The 24,248-nt window shown below is 38.3% G+C and overlaps 1 protein-coding gene across 1 annotated transcript; it reads right to left on the reverse strand.

Annotated features, from left to right (window-relative positions):
* Positions 1-521: 521 nt before the first annotated feature.
* On the reverse strand, positions 522-23,189 carry ACD1 (Pheophorbide a oxygenase family protein with Rieske 2Fe-2S domain-containing protein). The gene is made up of 7 exons (XM_089995565.1): positions 22,752-23,189; positions 22,036-22,271; positions 21,805-21,931; positions 20,810-20,946; positions 18,697-18,856; positions 1,381-1,656; positions 522-948 (listed from the first exon to the last, which is right to left on the reverse strand). Exons 1-7 carry the CDS (start codon positions 23,157-23,159, stop codon positions 694-696), a joined length of 1,599 nt encoding a protein of 532 aa, XP_089851691.1. The 5' UTR covers positions 23,160-23,189; the 3' UTR covers positions 522-693.
* Between the last annotated feature and the right edge of the window lie 1,059 nt (positions 23,190-24,248).

Raw genomic sequence — 24,248 nt, forward strand, 5'->3', positions numbered from 1 at the left:
AAAATTAGTGACAAAGTCTATCGTAGATCTTGGATTAGGCACATATTTGAGAGAAAATTCTCATATTTAGAGAAAATTCGCTCATGCGAAGGTTAAAATAATCTTTTAATGTCAGATAATTGCGGTTTTGAACATCAAACAAATTTTTGAAAATTATAGGGTTTTTCAAGAAACCCATCATTTTTGTCATATAGTATGAACTTTTTTCATTACGATATCCCGTCAGCGCATTGATATATTGCACAAACCTCAAGAAATTCACTAGTGCAAAGAGTAAAAAGGTCCTAAAAAGGTCGGGCATATGTGATTTTGGACATGGGGCAGATTTTGCAAATTATAGAGCATTTTGAGAAACATGTCATTTTTGTGATAGAATACTATCATTTTTTGATGAATCTATACATGAACTATTTTTCTAGCCCCAAAAGAAACCCTATGAAAGTTTAGCATTTTACTTTTTACGTGGAATAGAAATTAAACCAACATGGCGACATACTAGATCCTGCCTCAAAAAGCAGAAATGCATCAAGAATAAGGTTGCCTGCAATATTAAAACAAAGGTTGTTACAGACACAGTAATAGCTCTACCAATTTGTACATGTACAAATATACACTCGGTATAACCAAATATTTTTTCCTTCGGTGCTTCGAAGACCCCAAGAAACTTGATAAGCACCAATTAGGAACCCCCAACTAATCGATCTCTGCATGAACGTAGTCAACAAACACAAAATTCCTTTCCAAATGGTTTAAAACATAAGCCAACGCTGCACTTCCGATTGCAAAACCAGCAATAAGAATCCTCAACTGCATCTCAGAAGGGATGCCAGCAGTTGCAGCCAAGATGACAGTCGCACCAATCAACACTTTCTGGAGTGCTTGGAAGGCATTGTATGCGCCCTTGCATGAGGAGCATTTAAGTGTATGTTGTTCATACCTATCCAGCATCTGCAAGCAAAAATTTTGTCCATTGTAAGTCATCTAAATATCTTGCATGCATATGTGTCTTCCATTTATACCAAGTGTATATGCATACATATTTGGAGAGAGAGAGGAGGGAGGCTTTGCATGAATGATATTTAGTATTTGAGTCATTAGGAACGATTCACATAAGTGGATGCATGCCCACAAGAGTTCCACCTTCCTGGCTAGGGGCAACCATAGTTTGTCACCTGACATGGGACGACCATGGTTGAAACGCATGGGGGCGTCCCTTCCAGAAAGATCAAAGCTAGGTACAATCCCTAGTGGACAGGAGGGACCTCAAGGGCTTTTTTTGCCAACCAACGGCTGGCCAACATGTGGTCGGTGATGGGGGCTTTCACTTGGCCCAACCAAAAAATAATAAAAATAAAAAACTGAAGTGGATGCATGATGCACCTGACGCTTGGATAATATCGTTGAAGGAAGTGGTTGTTGGACAACCGAGTTATACCACTCTGGTTGGCCATTTCCATGACGTCTTAACCAATTACGAAAAGCCAAAACAAAACGATCGGCCTGCGTAGGAGTGAAAGTCAGCTTTGTGTACTCTTCATTGATGTCTGATAACTCCCTTGATTTGGAAAGGAATATTTTCTCCTGGCCCTGAAGGACAATCATGTCACCATCATAAACCATATTTGAAGTCCAGTGCTCATGCCACCTTGGAACCAACTGCACAAAGTCGAACAAAAAATCAAATGTTGAGTTGACCTAAAATAGCAAAAAGAAGAAATCAATAATTTCATGTGTCGAATAGCAGCATGGCAACATCCATAGGCCTAAAGGTTTAACAGATTATTCTTCTAGGAATCATTAAATAAATAAGGTTTTCAGGATCTATATCTATGTCACACAGATACTCCTTTTCTTCTGCCATTCCATGTTCCTTTATATACTGCCGGCAATAGAAAACTTCATAAAAATGGCCATATTCCAACCTACATCATAAATCTACACAAAAAAAACTGCACATCCATACACCTGTACGAAGGAGAAAATTTTGGTAGCAAAAGATTTGTTGTGGCCTGCATTCCAAAACCTTTGGAAGATAATTTATTATTCTGTAAAGCCGAAGAGCAAAATGAGCGAAAACTTTATACTGATAGACTCTCTAGCTTTACCTTTTACCTTCATATGGGTTTTGCTCATAGGAATTCCCCTCCACACCTCACAACCTTTCTCTCTGGTATGTATGCCAATGTAGCAATTTCAATAACTATATATCAATGGTGGGCAGACACTCAACCTAGACATAGCTTTAAAGTCAACTATGATCATTATCCACAACCAATCTAATGTGCACCACCATTAAGCCCTACTTAAGACTAGGGGTGGGCATCAGGCTGGACTGGGCCCGTTTAGAGCTTGGCCCGCCGGGCTTTAAGTGCGGCCCGGCCCGTTTACTAACGGGACGGGTTTTGGCCTGGTTCTTAACGGGCTTGGGTTTGAAGAGTATCCCATGGGCCCAGCCCATTAGCCCAACGGGCCAATGTGAAGTGGGTCGGGTACAGGCCAGCCCAGCCCAAATCCATTTGTAAATAGTAATAATTAACAAGTTTACAACTTCCCATGCACCCAATTAATTATCTTTCTAATTTTCATAAAATTAATGTAACTAATTAGGTAAATAGTATTAGTTACTAAGTTACTATGCAATAGTTACTTTTTTTAATTTTTTTATTATTAAAAAATTAATAAATAACTCAGGCCCATCGGGGTGGCCCAAGCCTGGCCCACGTATATAATGGGGCGGCCTAGGCCCGGCCCACATATATAACGGGCTGGCCCAGGGCCTGCCCACGTATATAACAGGCCGGGTTTCAGCCCGGTACCTAATGGGCTTGGGCCTAAAACCTTGGCCCAAACCCGGCCCATGGCGGGCCAGGTCGGCTTGGCCCATCGGACCACCCATCCCATTGCCCACCCCTACTTAAGACTAGGAAAAAGTACATGTACCTAATTGAAGTTGGACCTCAATCAATCCCATCAAGACCCAATCAAATAGGCTGGTGGTATCATCATCCACCTGGACTTGGTTTAAGCTTAGTATTGATCGGCCCATATCATAGCCCAATGCGCATAATGTCTTGGTATTTAACTCATGTATACAGTCTAAACCAAATGGAGGCAGAAAAAACAGTAGATTGAGTCATGGCTCTAATAGTTCTGGTAGCAACTAAACTTGAACCCATCAAGTAAAATCCCATTTTTAGCAACACCACATGCGTGCCTGGCTTAGCCAGATAGGTCAGATATAGGTATGAGCTATAGGTACCAAAATAGGTCCGTGTCTACATGAGTCTAATTGAATGGGCTACTAGTAATAAAGAATCAAATAACCTATCAAGAACTATTAACCAAGCCATGGATGCCAAAACATGCATGGTCATTCATGAGCATGCAGTAAATTTCTTTAACATAGCAACCAAGAGTACAACTTGTACCCCTATATGCTAATTGCCAACAGTACACATGAACCACATTCACTTTGTTGGCTTCTTTCATGTGTGAAAAAGATGCAAACTTGGATGTTGGTTTGCTTTTGCCCAACATTGGTTCTTCCAGAAGCATTTTAATCATGACTAAAGCCATTTATAAAACCTTGATTACTCATAAAAGTAATCCAGCCCAGGAAGAAGGGTCACAATTTCCCTTAAATAGATGAACTAAAAATTTCTCTGAATAAATGAATTATACATGCACTTTCTATGAGAAATCAGAGAGAAACTAGAGACATGCACCACCTTAAAGTATATGTGAACTAGAATAAAAGACCACATGGCATTAAAGGGAGGAGAGGACGGGAATTCACCATCCCAATAATTTGAGACTCTAGCCCAAAATCAACTAAGATCTTTAAAGAGTTTTTGCCAAAAAGAAAACAGAACATGAAAAGATAGTGGTTTCATTAATCATCAAAGGGTACTTGCAGAGATACTTGAAAAATATCCATAAGCTAATTCTGAAGAAACAGAAAACGGAACATGATGGCCAGAACATCAGACCAGTAAAAAAAAGATGGTTATGTGGTGATGACTTATGAGGGTAAACAATCTTCTATATGGAAGAATAAAATTTCCTTTCTCAAGTTGCATGTAGAAAGCCTTTGACACTGTACACCAGGGGGCTTCTTGTTGTATAAGTAGGGAGTTCTTTAAACTGACTTGAAGAGAACGGTTTTGGACATGTTTATCTTCAACTTCCACCTGTCCATTATGGGTATTCATATATTATCAAGCCAGCATATGGTGTTGAGAAGCAGGAATCCTCAACCTTCTCTATTCTCTGATTATTATGAGGCCATTAGCCTGCTCTTGAAATAGCCAAGAGTAAAAATTTATTATGACAATCTCTTACTGAAGGAGCATCACTGATTGCTTGCATTCCACATCTGGTTCATTCTTACATATGCCAGCACAATAATGTGCATCTAGCTCATTCTACAGATACTTAATAGTCTTCATTACCAAGGGCAAGTTTTCCTAGTTACATTCAATGTTGACTTTGATTTAAAATTACAAGACATATTTGACAATTTATCTAAAGAGTATTGTACATGCATATAGTCATACTAGACATTTTAGTTCTGATGGAATGCTTCCACTTTCTCTCATACATTTTGATTTCAGGCTGCTCAAAATTGTCTTTCAACTCCATGGGGGAAACCTCTAAAACCAATTCTATCAAAAAAACAAGTTTGACGAACACTTCACCACTCCAAAAAACATATATCATGCCAACTTTTTTACATCTTATAGTTATCAGTGCCCAATCAATAACAACAACAACAACAACTACGCCTTCATCCCAAAACAATTGGGGTCAGCGATATAAACCAAAAAAGAAATTCATTTTGGGTCTTCCACATGAATCCTTTTCCTCCAATCATTTCTATCCAACGCCATGTCCTCGGTGAGGTTCAAAGCATTCATATCCTTTCCTATCATCTCCATCCAAGTCTTCCTAGGCCTACCCCGACCTCTTTTAACTAATATATTTTCCCATTTCTCCAACCTTCTAACTGGAGCATCATTAGGCCTTCGCCGAATATGTCCAAACCACCGTAAACGATTCTCTCGCATCTTATTTTCAATGGGTGCAACACCTACCTTCTTACGTATCTCTTCGTTCCGAATCTTATCTTTTATTGTATTTCCACACATCCATCTAAGCATCCGCATCTCAGCTACACTCATTTTTTGAATATGATGTCTCTTGGCAGCCCAACATTCCGTACCATATAGTAAAGCGGGTCTAATAGTCGTCCTATAAAACTTTCCCTTCAACCGCAATGGCATTCTACGATCGCACAGCACTCCAGTAGCACTTTTCCATTTCATCCACCCAACCTTTATCCTATGATTTACATCTCCATCAATTTCTCCATACTTTTGAATGATGGATCCCAAATATTTGAAATAATCATTCACCGGTATATCTTGCTCACCAAGCTTCACTACACTCCCATCACTACTTCGTTGCTTACTAAACCGACATTCCATATATTCAGTCTTACTCTTACTCAACTTAAAACCTCTAGCTTCCAATGTCTGTCTCCATAATTCTAACTTAGCATTAACCCCAGCTCTAGACTCATCAATCAAAACAATATCATCAGCAAACAACATACACCACAGTACATTTTCTTGAATTGATCTCGTAAGCTCATCCATCACTATCGCAAATAGGAAAGGGCTTAAAGCAGATCCTTGATGTAACCCAACCGTTATCGGAAAATTGGTTGACACCCCTCCACAAGTGCGGACATTGGTTACTACTCCTTCATACATATCTTTAATTATACTAATGTACTTGAGAGAAACACCTTTCTTCATCATTGTCCACCAGAGAACGTCCCTAGGTACTCTATCGTATGCCTTCTCTAAATCAATAAAAACCATATGCAAATCTTTGTTCCTCTCTCTATATCTTTCAATAAGTTGTTTAAGAAGATGTATAGCTTCCATAGTTGATCTTCCAGGCATAAAACCAAATTGATTCTCCGATATCATGACAACCTTCCTCAACCTAGACTCAATCACCCTCTCCCAAAGTTTCATAGTATGACTCATGAGTTTTATACCACGATAGTTTGTGCAATCTTGTATATCACCCTTATTCTTATATAAACGCACCAAAGTACTCTTCCTCCACTCATTAGGCATCTTATTTGTTCGCCAAATCAAGTTAAAAAGATTTGTCAACCATTCTAAACCTTTCTCTCCCAAGCATTTCCAAGCCTCGATAGGTATACCATCTGGGCCAACTGCCCTTCTTGATTTCATTTTCTTCAAAGCCTCTGCAATTTCTTTCTTTTGAATCTTGCGCATGAAGTCACGATTTATCTCATGAAAAGGAATGGAGAAGTCTCCAAGATCTTGAGCATGACTATCATTAAATAGCTTATCAAAATAATCTTTCCATCTCTCCTTAATCTCCTCATCTTTGACTAAAACCCTTTGCGTTTCATCTTTGATACATCTAACCATACCCAAATCCTTCGATTTCCTATCTCTCATCTTTGCAAGCCTATAAATATCCTTCTCGCCTTCTTTGGTATCCAACTTGTCATAAACCTCCTTATATACCTTAGCCCTCGCGTTTCGAACAACTTTTTTAGCTTCCTTCTTTGCTATCATATACTTCTCCAAATTCTCATTATCACGACTCTTACTTAGATTTCTATAACACTCTCTTTTAACCTTAATAGCTAATTTGACATCCTCGTTCCACCATGATGTATCCTTACCTAGTGGTGCACCGCCTTTAGACTCACCCAATACCTCCTTAGCTACTTTTCTCATACCACCCGCTATCTTATTCCACATTGATTCTGAATCCTCCTCGAGACACCAATCAACTTCCTTAACTACCTGCTCTACAAACATTCCTTATTTAATGTGTATATATATGTAAATATATATATATACACATTAAATATATATATGTGTTAATATATGTATATTGGGTCTAATGTATCTTTTATTTGTATTTTCAGTTTCTTCTTGTGTATCTATTTTTCGTATCTTTTTCTTTTATTATTATTTTTATGTGTAATAGGTTGTGCCCTATGTCACACAGATGCGGGTGTGAATACGGGTGCATATGCAGAGATGCGGCAATTTAAAAAAAACATGGGTGTGGGGGTGCGGAGAGGGTGTGTGTGTATATATATATATATATATATATATATATATATATATATATATATATATATATATAAACAGTTTTAAGTTAACACTAATAAAATAAAAACAATTATAATATCATCAATTCATTTCTGGTGAACCCAAGCCTGGGTTCGAGTCTGGTGAACCTAGGCATAGGTTCACCAGAACCTCTTTTGGAGCAGGCCTGGGTTCGGCCCTTGCGCCAACAAGGGGAGGAAGAGAAGGAAGAAGAAGAAAAAAAGGAGGAGAAGGAAGAAGAAAGAGAGGAGGGAGGAGGAGAAGGAAGAAGAAAAAAGAAAGGAGGAGGAAGCGGGGAAGGAAGAAGAACAAAGACAGATGGAGGAGAAGAAAGAGAGGAGGAACAAAGAAAAACATACCTATTTCACCTCATCGTCATCGCCATCGAAAGAGTAGTTGGGGAGGGGGAGTTGATGGGCAAAGACTTGTGGCAATATGATGATGATTCCACATCAAAACCTCAACCTATTCTCACCAAATCCGTAGTAAGAGAAGATGGGGCTACCAAGGAGGAGACTCTCAAAGGATGTGAAAGAGAAAAGGCCTTGGGAGACTACATGAAAGCACTAAAAGAATGGGATGTTGGTCATGCCAAAGTCCTCTCACTCTTTATGGGAAGCATGAATGAAGAGACTTATGCCAACATTCTTGAATTTGAGAGCACTTATAAAGCTTGGATCTTCATCAAGCAAACTTATAATAAAAAAGATGTCACACATAAGTGGAAGCTACGGGATTGCATTCACAATTGCAAGTAAGGCAACAAGACCGTCAAAGAGTACTATGGTACTCCTAAAAGACTACGAGATGAAATGGACAAGTTGGCACTTATTTGGGAGACGTCCAATGATGCTTTTTAATAGAAAAATCACATTCTTGAAGAGCAATTAATTCAATTCATGAGAGGTCTTAGAACCGAGTTTGAAAATGTTCGGGTGACTACCATCCATCACAAGAAGATTCTACCATTGCATGAGGTCTTAGCCAAAGTGTGCATGGAAGAAACTGAAAAAGTGTATTCTGGATATATATTAAGACCCGGGTCCATTGTATATACAGTTTGAATATTAGGACCCGAGTCTGAAGTATGGTCCATTGTATGTTCTACTTGTTTTTGGTCTTTCGGGTCTGGACATTACACCAGACCCGGACCCTCTGTTCATTTACACTTATTAATACCATGTTTAGGTCACGATTTCATATTATTGAAATCGTGACAGCCGCACCCTTTGTCTCCTGTTTTCTTCTTCTCTTTTCTCATTCCACAGGTATCTCTCAAACTTTCATGGTATCAAAGCCGAGATCCAGGATCGAAGAGCCTTCCTCAAAGAAGGGTTTCACCAGAACTAGAGGTTTGAGGTTTTAACTCTCTCGTGTTTAATCTCTTCTCTGTGGATTCACGTTTCACGTGAAATCCCCAATTTCATAATCACACTTCTCTCCTTTATCTCCTCTCTGTGGATTCATGTTTCACGTGAAATCCCTAATCCTCCTTCTTCTTCGTCTGATATACCCAGACCTGATTGCATCTTTGCAACAGATCTGAGGCACTTTTCCTTTTTCGCGTGAAATCCCTAATCCTCCTCCTTCTTCGTGTGATATACCCAGACCTGATTGCATCTTTGCAACAGATCTGAGGCACTTTTTTTTTTGACTGAAATATCAATTCATTCCTAACCCGTGTCTCTATCCTCATTTTTTATTTTTATTCTAACTGTCTTATTTGGTATTCAGGAAAACAGTTGACAGTCCATGTTATTTTACCTGTGCTTTGTCTGTTATTCACTTAATTTTTGTATTGCTTCAACATAAGCCTTATAAAAAAGGGGGAAAAGATTTTTTTTTGGGTCTGACAGACTCAGATCGCCAATCTCTTGAAAAGTGACAGCCGAGCAGCAAAAAAAAAAAAAGGACCAATACCCTTCTCGGCAACAAACTGAGTATTTCACTTCGTGATTGTTATTGTTAATTTTTTTTCTTTCTCTTCATGGATTCACATTCCTCTCAATCGAGCCTTTCTTCGAATTTCCTCAATCAACTTGTTTCCGAAAAGCTAAACACCTCAAACTTCTTGATCTGGAAGAGACAAATTATCCCTTTTATAAGGAGCCAAGGACTCTTAGGTCACCTGGATGGAACCACTCCAGTACCACTAGAATTTGTTACGAGAGAAGAGAAAGATGACAAAGGGGTAAGTTCAATTGTGTATGTTAAAAATGTGGAGTATCTCAACTGGGAAAGGAAAGATCAGTCAGTGGTTGCATATATCACTTCTACCATGTCCCAAGAGGTCCTTGTTGCCATTCCTGACAATTGTACAGCCCTGCAACTCTGGGAGAGATTGGTTCAGACGTATTCACAAGTTTCACAGGCGAGGATGGTTTTTCTCAAGAGGGAATTTCAGATGCTAAAAAAGGGTTCCATGACCATCATGGAATATCTGAACAAGATGAAGACTATCACAGACCAGCTAGCAGTTATAGGATGTGCGGTAAGTGACAGTGATATGGTGCAACAAACTCTGAGTGGATTGGGATCTGACTACCATATGATCGTTACTTCACTATTGTGTCTACCTGCTCTTCCTACCTTTGATGAGTTACGAGCTAAATTAATTCAGTACGAAATGACTCTGAAGGGTTTTTCTGAAGAAACTCATGTTCATACAAATTCCCAAGAAATTCTTGTCACAGGGGTGACTTACGGCCGAGGAAGAGGACGAGGGGGGCAAGGGCGAAGTGGACACGGGGGACGTGGTTTGCTCCCCACTCCGAACATGATGACTCATGCACAAGGACAAAGATCCATCCCCACTTGCTTCCTTTGTAACAAAAGGGGGCATATCAAGGCGAATTGTTGGTACAATCCAGAAAATAAAGGAAAGGCTTCACAAACAGAACCCAAAAGAAATTTCACCAATATCAGAGACAATGGAGAGATTAAAGACCTGCTGATATCCGCCTTGTCAGAATTGAAATTAAAGCAGAATGATCAAGGCGCTTGGTTCGTTGACTCAGGGGCAGCAACTCATGTGACTGGTGATGCAGGTAAACTTTCTAACCCTATTCCTTATTTTGGTGAAAGTAAAATTGTCAATGGCGATGGATCCCACCATCCTGTTTCTCATGTTGGAAACACTGTCATTCCCATGTCACATTCCACCCTTGAACTTTCTGATGTTCTTCATGCTCCCAACATCAAGAAAAATATTGTCTCTGTTTCCAAACTTATTGATGATAATCATGCTTCAGTTGAATTCACTCCCTTCTCTGTGCAGGTCAAGGACCTTTGCACGAGGGAAACATTCGCTGAAGGAAAGAGACTAGGCAATATGTATGTCTTTGAAGAAGCTCCATGTCATTTCGTCCCCCCTGCTCATCTAGATTCGAAGTCTTCATTAGAGTCGTGTTATTCCTTTTCTGCAAATGTTTTTAGTATTTCTGAATGTAATAAGCCTTTCTTATGGCATAGTCGATTAGGACATTGTGGGAGTCATTTTATTGAGAAACTTGTCTCGAATAATCTCATCCCAAAAGAAAGTCTCAATGGGGATGAGAAAAGTCAGAAGTGTTCCAGTTGTCTTTTATGCAAAAGTCATGTATTGCCCTTTCATTCTATTAATAAGAGAGCTTCAAAACCTTTTGAGATAATTTGTTCTGATGTATGGGGACCAACCACAATTGTCTCTGGATCTGGAAGCAGATACTACCTAATCTTTGTTGACAGCTATTCTCGATACTCCTGGATATATTTCATAAAAAATAAGTCAGAAGTTTTCCTTTTGTTTCGAAATTTTCTTTCCTTAGTAAAAAATCAATTCTCTGAGTCTATCCAATTTTTCCAATGTGATGGAGGTGGGGAGTTCAGCTCTAATGATTTTATTTCTTTCCTTCAAAATAATGGGATAGGAAGAAGGGTGTCCTGTCCACACACCCCTCAACAAAATGGGATTGCTGAGCGAAAACATAGGCATATCGTTGAAAGTGCCATGAGTATACTTCATGACAGTAATCTTCCCATCAATTTATGGACAGAAGCTTTTCATTCTGCCGTACATGTGATAAATAGACTGCCTATGGTTGTTCTGGAAAATAAGTCCCCTTATTACTGTCTTTTTGGAGCTCATCCTAATTATCATGATTTACGTACCTTCGGATGTGTTTGTTATGTGCACATTGATCGGTCCTTGAGAAATAAATTTCAAGATAAGGCTCAAAAGTGTAGATTTGTGGGATACGCAGACGACTACAAAGGATATAGGTGTTATGATCCAACCAACAGGCGCATCAGAATCTCAAGGAATGTTGTTTTTGATGAGCAAAATTTTGATCACAGAGTCAACACAACGGACATGCCATCTAACCCAACTGAAGTTTATTATCCTTGGTTGAATTCAGAACTTTTTACCAATTCCAATGAAGACTGCCCTCCAGATTGTGTACAGCAAAAAGAAGGAATGTTTGAAACCACCGGGACATCGAGATCACAGAATGAGGAAGAAGTATCATCATCCGTACCGGGCAGATACAAGGGCATTTCCTATTCTAGACAGAGAATGAGAACATCAAGTCATCTAAATCCCGTCTCAGCAACCGACCCTACTCCTTCTCATACCCTTGAAGTTAGGAGGTCAAATCGCATACGACATCCTATTGATAGATAGGTGAGCTACAACAACATTTCCTTGGACTTTCAGCTGTTTTTAACAGCCCTCAATAAGGAAGATGAACCTATTATGTACTGTCAGGCAACTACTTCTACCAAATGGGTAGAAGCCATGAATAATGAAATGCAATCCTTACATGAATGTGGAACCTGAGAAATTGTTCTCAGACCACCTGATAAAAATGTTGTCGGATGCAAATGGGTCTACAAAATAAAGTATAAACCAGATGGAACCATTGAACAATACAAGGCAAGACTGGTGGCAAAGGGGTTCACCCAAGAAGCAGGACAAGATTATGATAAGACCTTTAGCCCGGTGGTGAGAATGGGAACGATTCGAATCATTCTTTCCCTGGCTGTTGAACATGGATGGAAACTGAGTCAGCTTGATGTAAAAAATGCGTTTTTGCATGGGGATTTGAAGGAGGAGGTCTATATGGAACAACCTCCTGGATATCAAGAACAAAACTGTAAAACCCATGTGTGCAGGCTCAAGAGAGCTATTTATGGTCTAAAACAAGCATCTCGTTCTTGGTTTGACAGCTTCTCGCTTGAGATTCAAAAGCATGGATTTTCACATTCCCTACTGGACCACTCATTATTCATTTTTAGAAGCCAGAATGTGACCACCCTACTGTTAATCTATGTTGACGATATTGTCATCACAGGAAACTCTGAAGCTCACATCAAAGAAGTAAAAATCTTGCTAGGCCAGAGGTTCAAAATGAAAGATCTTGGTGTCTTGCGTTACTTTCTTGGTGTAGAAGTTGACAGCCAGGCTCATGGTTTGACTCTCACTCAGCACAAGTATACAGTAGATGTTCTCAGTAAGGCAGGTATGAAAGACTGCAAGCCTCTAGGAACTCCAAGTGTGCTTCACCAAAAACTTAGCATTCATGATGGAGACCTGTATGAGGACCCCACCAGATATCGCAGTTTAATAGGGATGTTACAGTATCTCACATTCACTCGTCATGATATTGTTTATTCAGTTAATCAAGTGTCTCAGTTTATGCATGCACCACGTACTGGACATATGGAAGCGGTTAAGAGGATCCTTAGATATCTGAAAGGAACCATTGGGGACGGATTGATATATTCACCACAGTCATCTGGCAGCAAGGATAAGCATGAACTTACTGTATATTGTGATGCAGACTGAGCAGGAGACCCTGATGAACGAAGATCTACATCGGGATATTGTGTCTTCATTGGTAGAAATTTAGTCTCTTGGAGTAGCAGAAAACAAAAGGCTGTCGCTAGATCAAGCACTGAGGCTGAGTATAGATCCATGGCTGCCGCTACTGCCGAAGCCACTTGGATCAGACATCTACTAACTGAAGTGGGAGAAAAGATATCTCACTCTACCTTGTTGTGTGACAATCAAAGCGCCCTCAACATGTCATTCAATCCCGTACATCACAGTCGTGCTAAGCATATTGAGATCGACCAACATTTTGTGAGACAAAAGGTTGAAGAAAAAGAGATCGAACCTGAGTTCGTCAATACTGAAAGACAAGTTGCAGACATATTTACAAAGGGATTGACAAAAGATCGTTTTTGGTTGCTTAAAGGCAAGTTGTTCATGGTCCAAAACCATGATCAACTTGAGGGGGGGGGGGTGAAAAAGTGTATTCTGGATATATATTAAGACCCAGGTCCATTGTATATACAGTTTGAATATTAGGACCCGAGTCTTAAGTATGGTCCATTGTATGTTCTACTTGTTTTTGGTCTTTCGGGTCTGGACATTACACCAGACCCGGACCCTCTGTTCATTTACACTTATTAATACCATGTTTAGGTCACGATTTCATATTATTGAAATCGTGACAGCCGCACCCTTTGTCTCCTGTTTTCTTCTTCTCTTTTCTCATTCCACAGGTATCTCTCGAACTTTCAGAAACTAGACTCAAGTCCATATGTGAATCCAAATATTCCAAAGATAGTGTGTTGACCGTTTCTAGACCTGGTGCCAACACTAACACATACAAACCTACTCACTTTGAGAAGCCTCATTTTGGAAAGTCGTGCATTGAAGAAGGGAAAAAGAAGATTATTTGCCATAGTTGTAGAAACCGAGACATATTAAGCTCTATTGCACGAAGCTAAAAGGAAGGGATGAGAAGAAGGTGGCATTGGTAGGTCCTTCTCAACAACAACAACAACAACAACAACTACGCCTTCATCCCAAAACAATTGGGGTCAGCGATATGAACCAAAAAAGAAATTCATTTTGGGTCTTCCACATGAATCCTTTTCCTCCAATCATTTCTATCCAACGCCATGTCCTCGGTGAGGTTCAAAGCATTCATATCCTTTCCTATCATCTCCATCCAAGTCTTCCTAGGCCTACCCCGACCTCTTTTAACTAATATATTTTCCCATTTCTCCAACCTTCTAACTGGAGCATCATTAGGCCTTCGCCGAATATGTCCAAACCACCGTAAACGATTCTCTCGCATCTTATTTTCAATGGGTGCAACACCTACCTTCTTACGTATCTCTTCGTTCCGAATCTTATCTTTTATTGTATTTCCACACATCCATCTAAGCATCCGCATCTCAGCTACACTCATTTTTTGAATATGATGTCTCTTGGCAGCCCAACATTCCGTACCATATAGTAAAGCGGGTCTAATAGTCGTCCTATAAAACTTTCCCTTCAACCGCAATGGCATTCTACGATCGCACAACACTCCAGTAACACTTTTCCATTTCATCCACCCAACCTTTATCCTATGATTTACATCTCCATCAATTTCTCCATACTTTTGAATGATGGATCCCAAATATTTGAAATAATCATTCACCGGTATATCTTGCTCACCAAGCTTCACTACACTCCCATCACTACTTCGTTGCTTACTAAACCGACATTCCATATATTCACCGGTAGGTCCTTCTCAAGAGGACAAAAATTGAACCAATGGAGACTCCAAATCCATTGGAACTATGACTTTGTCTCAATTGGTGGAGGCTTTCTAACCACTCTTCAAAACCTCATCCTTCATCACGTATCACACTTTACCTCCTGATAAGATTTCTTAGCTTTAGACTCTGGAACATTATTTCATATGGCCCCAAATGATACCTTGTTTTTTTATTATTGCACTAATTTAAGTAAATCCCATGTTTTCACGACCAATGGAACTTTACTTGAAATTAAAGGAATTGAAAACCTTGAAAAATTTTCAAAATTTTTAATTCCAAAAATTAGATTTATTCTTAAATTAAACTTGAATTTGCTTCTTGTTTCTCAAATTACCGATATAGTTGTAATGTCTCCTTCTCATCGGACAGTTGTTGGGTGCAGGATCACCAGTTAAGGAGGCTACCGTAGAGAATGAGGCCTTTACTAAAAATAAAATCCTTACCTTTAAAAAAAATTTATTTTCCTCTAAACCGCTTGAATTAGTGCACTCAAACATTTGAAGTCCCGCTCTTATTGTCTCTAAAAGTGGATATACTTATTATGTCATATTTGTGGATGATTATTCTAGATACACATGGATTTACTTTCATAGGCACAAATTTAAAGTTTTTGGTATTTTTAAGATCTTTCATAACATGATTGAAAATCAATTTAACTCTAATATATCTATTTTTTGCTCAGATTCAAAGGGAGAATATATGTCAAATGATTTTAAAATTTATTTTGAGACCAACGAAATTTTACACCAAAGATCGTATGCTAATACACCTCCAACAAAATGGTTTGTCCGAAAGGAACCATAGACATATTATTAAAACTACAAAAACTCTTCTTATATCAAACCATGCACTAAAAGAATTTTGGGTCGAAGTCGTTCTCACTATTGTGTATCTCACTAACAGAAATCCTTCTACAAAGTTTCAAAATGTATCCTCTTTTAAAGAACTTTATAAAATTTTCCCTGATTACTTGAGATTAAGAGTGTTTAGATGCAAATGTTTTGTTTTAAACAACAAAAATGATAAACTAACACTAAGAGTTGTACCCTATGTCTTTCTTGGATATGGTGAAAATAAAAATGGTTTTAGTTGTTATGGTCCCAAATGATAAACTTTATGTTTCAAAAAATGTTTCATTTCTGAAAAAAGAAGTTTTTTCGATTATGTTGTGCCTAAGAAAGATACTGTATACTCTTTTTTGTTAGAATTATTGCCTAAAAATTGCAATGGTGAGCATGAATTCAATGATGTGATTGTGAATGATATTATTGATGAAGAACCACAAATCAATATCCAAGATGGTAAAAATAATGATAATGTTGACACCGAACCCACATTAATTCAATATAGTAGAAGAAGAAGTAATAGACAACCCAATGTCGTACAAAAATACTCTAAAGTAGGAGATCAAGAACAACATAACCTTAGACGCTCTGATAGAGTCTCTAGACCCCCTGATAGATTTGTGTCCTATGAGTCATTTTCTCCTCGGTATAGAGCTTGCCTAGCTAAAATTTGTTCATATTTTGAACCATCAAACTAAAACCAAGCCAAAGATTACCCTAAGTGGATAGAGGCTATGAATATAGAACTAAAAGCCCTTGACAAGTCTAAAACATGAAAAATAAAGGACCTACCTAGTGGCAAAAAGACAAGAAGTCGTAGATGGGTATACAAAGTCAAAACTAAAAATGATGGATCATTAGAAAGATATAAAGTTAGGTTAGTATCAAAAGGTTACTCCCAGGAATATGGCATAGACTATGATGAAACCTTTTACCCAGTAGCTAAAATGACTTTTGTTAAGACACTCATAGTTGTTGTTACTATAAAAGGTTGAACAATATATCAAATGGATGTGAAGAATGTCATCTTAAATAGAAAATTAAAAGAAGAAGTTGCAGGTTTAGTACTGTTATGATAAACGTGGATATAAATCTTGTTACATTGACACTGCTATGTTTGTTAAGACATCTGATACAGGTATTGTTGTGTTACTTCTCTATGTTGACAACATGATTATTACTGAAAGAGATAAACAAGGAGTTAAGTATGTCAAAATTGTTCTTAAAGAAAATTTTGAAATGCATGATCTTGGGTTTCTTAGATTTTTTCTAGAAATTGAAGTTGTTTATTCTCCTCGTGAATATTTACTAATCCAAACCAAGCTTGCTACTGAAATTGTAAACAAGTCAGGAATTACTGAGGAAAAAAGGGTGGGCACTCCAAAAGTTATCAATGTCAAGATAAAGATAGATAATGGAACACCTCTGGATGATCTCACTCCTTACCGTCAGATGATTGGAGCACTTACATATTTGACAATTACTAGAACTGACATATCTCATACAGTTCACACTGCAAGCTAGTTCCAACAGTCACCTACCAAAGTACATATGAGCGTTGTGATGAGTATTATTAGATATTTACAAAATTTTGTTTCTAAAGGACTTTTATTATCTTTCTCCACCTCTCTTTACTTAATTACTTATTCTGATTCAGATTGAGGGGGAGATCATAATAACAAATGCTCAACTAATAGTTTCTATGTCTTTTTAGGTGATTTATTGGTGTCGTGAAAGTACAAAAAACAAAAGGTATCATTATCATCAACAAAAGCAGAGTATTGTGTTGTCTACTACGACATCAGAGATTATGTGGTTGAGAAGATTGATAAAAGATATGGTGGTTCACTTGTAGACACCCTCAAAATTATGTTGTGATAACAAGCACATTATTTATATAGCTAGCAACTACACATTTCATGAAAGAACTAAACATATTGAAATGGATTGTCACTATTTTCATGAAGAATGCTTGAATAAGACTATCATTTTTCCCTATGTCACCTTGAAATATCAGTTGGATGACTTCTTTACCAAGGTGCTTCTGTCTCATCGATTTCATTTTCTACTTGACAAACTTTTGATGAAATCACCGTAAGTTTGAGAGGGGGTGTTAAAATACGTAGTTCTATGTAAATATATATATATATATATATTAATATATATACATTAATATATGTATATTGGGTCTTATGTATCTTTTATTTTTATTTTCAGTTTCTTTTTGTGTCTCTTTTTTGTATTTTTTCTTTTATTTTATTATTATTTTTATGTGTCATAGGCTGTCCCCATTAGGGGCACTTTTGGTATCTTTTTTGTAACTGTTTGGGTTATCCCAACAGCTAGTTGAGCTTCCTCTTTTCATCACTCTATTGTATATATATATATATATATATATATATATGTGTGTGTGTGGGGGGGGGGGGGGGGGGGAGCGGTTTGCCTACATTAAGTAATGCTTCTCTTAAGCATTTTAATAATAAATATTTATTTTTTATTTGGGTTTTCCTGCCCTTTAGTGGGTTGTGATTGTGCTGCCTAGTATGTTCTTGTATTTGCCCATAAGTGGCTCTTTTGTATTGCCTTAGTGGCTTTGTGTTTGTGCACTCTTTTTGCAAGTGTATAATCCTTAGTGGGATTTGTATTGTGAACATCCTTTGTATTTGATTACAAATGTTCTGGGTTAACAACACTAAATACTAAATTAGTACATCTACTGCTAAGTTCTGGGTTAATTTTCTAGGATGCATGCCAATAAAGAAGAAATGTTGGCGAAATATAGATCTTTCTTTTTCCCCTATTAAATCCAAATTCTGGAATCATATTGAATCTACAAAAGTAAGACTCTATTAACCAACTAGGCAGTATGAAAATGTAAAAATAGCAAAGACAAGAAATTTTATTTTCAGGATCCATGCCAAAGAAATAAGCTTCGATTATAGTGAAGAAATTGAAGAACATTATGGTCGAAAACAAAAACATTTATTGCATGAAATAAAGTTTAATATCCACCTAATAACATTAATCAATGAAAGCAGTATATCCGAAGAAAAAGAAACACAAAAGAAATGGAATCCTACCTGCCACCATGCTGGTCCTGGCATTGTAAAGAGAAAGAAATTTCGAGCACTGCAGACGATGGATCGAGTCTTTCCAGGAGCCATAGGTATATTGAATGAACAAATCCAGATTTTCCATGTTTGGGGACCAAAAAACGGGAGTTGTGTATCTATTTCTACCCTGGAAAAACAAAGTAGAAATATTAATCAGCACTATAAAGAGTTAAATTCAAAAAATGAAGGATCAAGTTTTCTTCACAAATCATTGCATAAAGTGTGCTGAATAAAATATGCATATTTTTCTAGCTGAGGACAGAAAGAAGAAAACAGATTATCAATCTCTATCCTAAAAAACAGAAAAAAAAAAAGCAAAGACCACTAGGATACTAGAATGGATTCATCTTTACCTAGAATATGTCAAAGATATGGATAAGATAGGGTTAGGGAGATGGAAACTATATATGAATGTGTTAACAAACATGAAGAGAGAGAGAGAGAGAGAGGTTATTGCATGAACAAGCACAAAATGCAGTAGAATGCAGTAGTAGCTGCAGCTTATGGCAAAAATAGGCCCTTCTTCATCCTCATTATGAATAAAATGACAGCCTTGCTCCGCATTTGAGGCCAATATTCGCTTCACGAAACGTCAAGTTCTATTTAACCTCAACAAAAGGTTCACAAGAGTTCCATGAGCAATGGCCCAATATTTGGCTTCATCACAACATGCAACAACAATTTTGTTTTATGCATCTCCATGATACAAGGTTCCCACCTATGATCCTAACAGAAGCAGCCCAATTGGCAAAAGCCGGGCACTTCAATGACAATGGCCATAATTAGAAAAAGAAGATACCCTTACCATGGGTCCACTTAAGATACCTCAATATTTGACATTAAAATGACGAAACATGATATAGATCTATTTAATGACCAAATGAATAAGATTACCAACCAATCCTTAATACAGTCTCATATAGTCATAGAAGGATTGCTCATGACCATACCTCCCCAAAATTCTGTCTTCAGGAATTTCCCATACTACATAAATTTAGACTCTTTTATTCATAATTCATGGAAAAAGTTCAAGAAGTTTTAGTTCCATTTGTGTTGTGTGCCAAAATCTCGTTAACTGCACTCTTGAGTGAAGCAGAAATTCTCTACACATCCAAACATTCTGGCAATACTAATCTTTTTTCTCCTTAAAAGCCTATTCTAGCTACACTTATTCAAGGTAATGGGGCATGCATTGCATCAATAAAGGTGCAGAACCTGTATCTAGAAGTACAAATTTATATGAAATGGAAAAATGAGAGACTATGGTTTCCTACTAACACAGAAAATAAACAGTAAGATGCAATGTAGAACATAATACTGATAAACATCTTGAAGGATTTCACAGCCAAAACGGTAAATAAGGAGCTACAGATCCATATTTCATGCAACACCAATCTTTTTCTTCAGCCCATATTCTGGATACACTTATTCAAAATGAAGGTATTATACTGCGCCCTGCATCAACCAAGATGCAGAATCTATATCTAGAAGTACATTTTGTATCAAATGGAAAAACGAGAGACTATGGTTTCCCACTAGATAGAAAACAAATGCCAAGATTTCAGCACACAACTTACTGGCAAACATCTTGAAGAATTTCACTACCCAACAATGAATAAGGTGCTAAAGATCTATATTTCAGGCCATGAACTTAGAATGAAAAACTTCTTTCTTCCCTAACTTGATGTCTATATCTAATAAACACAAATCACACAATAAACAGTTCTGTCATTTTGTACATTTGGACCACATATTTCAGACTTCATGTTGGCCGTATCAATTGCTTGTTAACTCATACTTGCATTCACCCTGTTCTTAACAGAGCTATACACATTATTTCATGGGGTGTCCATATGTCATCAAACTATTAATCGAAAGAATCTAACATGCTTGCCAGTTGATATAAGTTAGTGTCAGCAGCCATAGGTCATCTAAGGTCATAGTCCCAGCCCACATGTAACTAATAAATTCAGCCAAAACAAGAAAAGCTTTAACTGGAATTATTTTGAGCTAAATGAGTGAATTTGGCAGACGCGGCATAAACCCAAGCCTTATGAAACAACCATAGGCATATACTCACTTATTAATGTAGTAACATGGAGCAATAAACGTGGAACTAATCCGAGGGTTTCCATCATTAGATCCTGAAAATCCACAAACACCACTGTCCTCCATTTTAAAAGGCAACGGCTTGGCTCTATCCCGTCTTCCAGTAACCTATCAAAGCAATCAACTGTTATAAACAATGTTTAATCATTTGGCAATCAAAATTAGCCACTATTAGATAAATTTTATAATCCATAAAAAGAACAGCTTTGCCTCTAGAGCAATAGGATCTGGGATAGCTGCTTCACAGAGATATTTTATTCATATAGTTACATGTGTGCAGTTTCATGTGCAAAGAATTGGTTCTACACTCTACACACACATAAACACAATGCATGCACACACACACACATGAGAGAGAGAGAGAGAGATTAAATAACATCTCTTTGTATGAATAAACCAGATTTGAAAATATGGTCTTATAGTTATTAAATGATACCTAAGCCATAGCAAAGAAGCTAAAGTGATACGCTTTTACCTCAAAAACAGGAACTGCACAAATAATTGCAAGAAAAACTCTTCATGAAAAATAGAACTTGTAGGGAATAATTATTAATGAAGCCATAGTAAAGTTGTGCCTTTTTATGCTTAAAACAATATCTGCATACTTATCAAGTGGCATATATTTTCATGAGTCTATCTCATGAGAGAGATTAAGATCTTGGGCAAAAAGAATTACGAAGCCCACAAGGAACTTCCATATTCCTTGATTGTCATGCATCATAACTTGTTAGACTTTTGCATTTATTTGTGTTTTTAGATAACTATTGGGATAATGCTCTGTTTTCGGTTAGAATGGCCGAAGGATATTTCTCACAAAGCAATCATTCATCTTAAAGGAGATAACATCCAAAGTATGCTTGGTAAAAGAGAAACGAGCATTCGTTTAATTGAAAACTATCAGATCAAGCTTTTGAGAATGACATCTTTCACTGCAAATTGATAGCTAGCAAGCATTGTGAGACGCACCTTGTGATGGGCGAAATCTATATGAGAAGGATCAGAAACATTTTCCATAAGCGTGTCATATCCATAGAACAAATCCCTCTGGATTGTCACACTTGAAAATCCGGGATCGGAAAAATCATTCGGCAACCTGATTTGGTCGCAAAAAGCAAAGAACCAAGGTTAGAATTTTTAAGATTAAGGAACAGAGAAGAAGAAACCAAAGAATTGGGTCAGAATTGAGGTGCAACATACATGGGTGGCTTAGTAACTGAAGCCTTCTCCCATCCATTCTCATCCGGCCAAACAAAGAGCAGACCCTGAGATACAAGAGCTGGAAACCTGATCACGCAGGCTTTTGGTGACGCCACGGCACGGGCTTCGGGGCCTTCAGGAGAGGCTTGAGGAATTCTAGCACACGATCCATCAGATTTAAAGGACCACCCATGGTAAGAGCACTGTAACCAGCCATCCTCATCCACCCTTCCTTCCTGTGAGGAGGACCACAATGCTCAATGTCAGCAAATCTGTACTGTGTGTGGCTCATCCATACAAGGTAAATCAGGGCTTAAAAGATCGTTTTGAAAGCATAGATGTTGGATTATGTAAGTGAATATTCCTGTACAACCTTTTGTTGGTCCGAGGCTTTGACAACGAGACTATGTCAAGTTAAAAGTGATGGACAAGAGGTGAATATTTCTGTACTACCTCTTGAACTTGATGATTGAAAGAGACTATGTTAGATGAAAGATGGTTATTGACGAGACTATGTCAGGTTAAAAGCGATGGACATCAATACAACCTCTTGGTCTCAATGATGGGAAGGGATTCTGTTAGCCGAAAGATGGTTGTCAATCCAAGAATGTAAAGTGTGTCTACATGTGTGAATGCACTTATCAAAAGGAGAGAGAGAGAGAGAGAGAGAGAGAGAGAGAGAGAGAGAGAGAGAGAGAGAGAGATCGGGGAGTTACGGAGAGCGGGGCTAGACGATGAGGGCACTTGTCCTCGAAGGCGATCCAGTTGCCTTCCCTATCCTTCCAAAGGACGATCTCCCTGCCAAGCAGCTGGAAAGGAGTGGGGAGGCGAGGGTCGAGGTCCTCGATGAGCGACACCGGATACCAATGGTCCCTCCACGAGAACTTCTCCTTCTCCTTCTCCGCATCGGCAGCAACAACTGAATACTCAGTCTCGTCTCTTTGGGAAGACGTGACGGCCGAAGACGTCGCAGCATGGGAAACCACGCACCTCCTTCCACTTCTTACAGCGGTAGCCAAGGAAGATGGACAGGATAGACATGATTGCTTGATGTTGCTGCTGCGGTGGTGGTGTAAAACGGAACGGCTCCCGCTTGGGATCGACGTGCACACGAATGATGTCATCGTCTCGTAATATTATATGCACAAAAACTAGCACTAGATCTGCTGCTGCTGCAGATGCAAACGCACTGGCCGGGAACGTTGGGAACGTGGTAATATATAATATATTCTCCTTCTGTCGGGCGATCTGTACTCCCTTTTCCGGTGACTTCGAGTGTTCAACCAGGGAAAACAAAAGAAGAGTCTGAGACGCAACGCGCTACGTGTGTGGAGGACAGTGCGACACGTATTTGTATCAACGCTTTATACCGGCGCCCGCAGGAACTGTGTACTAGGTGCGCTTCCGGTTTTGCCAAAAGCTTTGGTGCCGGATAGAGAGAGTGTTTGAGAGTCCGCAAATCCAACCAATGACCTGATTCCCATCCCACTTCTGGCATATCACCTTTTTGTCATCTGGAAAATAACCGTATCGCAAAAGTGCAAGATTTCCAAAATGTTGGTCTAACCAAAAAAATAGAGAAACAAAGCGATCACTGCGTTCGACGTTTCGCCATACATATGGGAAATGGAATCTTAACTTGTGGGCGGCTTCTTTTTTCTTACCCTCAACAGGAAAGTGGGAATCGAACAGACCCCTTGGAAAATTATTTTTGTGTTTTTATTGGTCAATATTATGTTGGTAAAAATGATTGCATGGACTTTGGCGTCTTCCGGTTTTTACGACGTTATTATTTTGGTTGGCCATGTAATGTTGCATACACAAATTTTATTCCAAAATATGTATAAAATATCCAGAGCCAGCAACCACCTTATTTTATGGATTTAGGATAGGAGGGTGCACGAGAAAACTTGAGAAAAAAAAGATTGACGATTGAAAATTGATTAACGGCATGCATCAAGGGGATCCTTGAACCTCCTTGGTTGTTCTCTACAAAGACAGGAGACGAAAAATTTAATTTTTCCTGGATAACCGTTATTCAGCCTAACTGTTTTATTGGATTTTCAAACATGCTGAGAATCTAATGTGTAATGGGCTCTACCATTATCCTGGTGGTGCATATCTTAATGACTCACTAAGTGGGTCATTATATTTCATGTGAGATTCATTTGGCCACACTGGATCCATATTAAGATCCAACATCTCTCACTTGG

Source organism: Nuphar pumila, chromosome 2, assembly GCF_984573655.1.
Source record: "Nuphar pumila chromosome 2, dmNupPumi1.hap1.1, whole genome shotgun sequence".
Classification (NCBI taxonomy): Eukaryota; Viridiplantae; Streptophyta; class Magnoliopsida; order Nymphaeales; family Nymphaeaceae; genus Nuphar; species Nuphar pumila.

What these genes read in the sequence shown, in the direction of transcription:
- ACD1 (XM_089995565.1), bottom strand. Translation starts at nt 23,159, where the DNA reads ATGACATCATTCGTGTGCACGTCGATCCCAAGCGGGAGCCGTTCCGTT. An exon ending in TCAGTTACTAAGCCACCCAT is followed by an intron (nt 21,932 to 22,035) that starts GTATGTTGCACC and finishes CGACCAAATCAG; the next exon opens with GTTGCCGAATGATTTTTCCG. An exon ending in TAGATTTCGCCCATCACAAG is followed by an intron (nt 20,947 to 21,804) that starts GTGCGTCTCACA and finishes TTGCTTTGATAG; the next exon opens with GTTACTGGAAGACGGGATAG.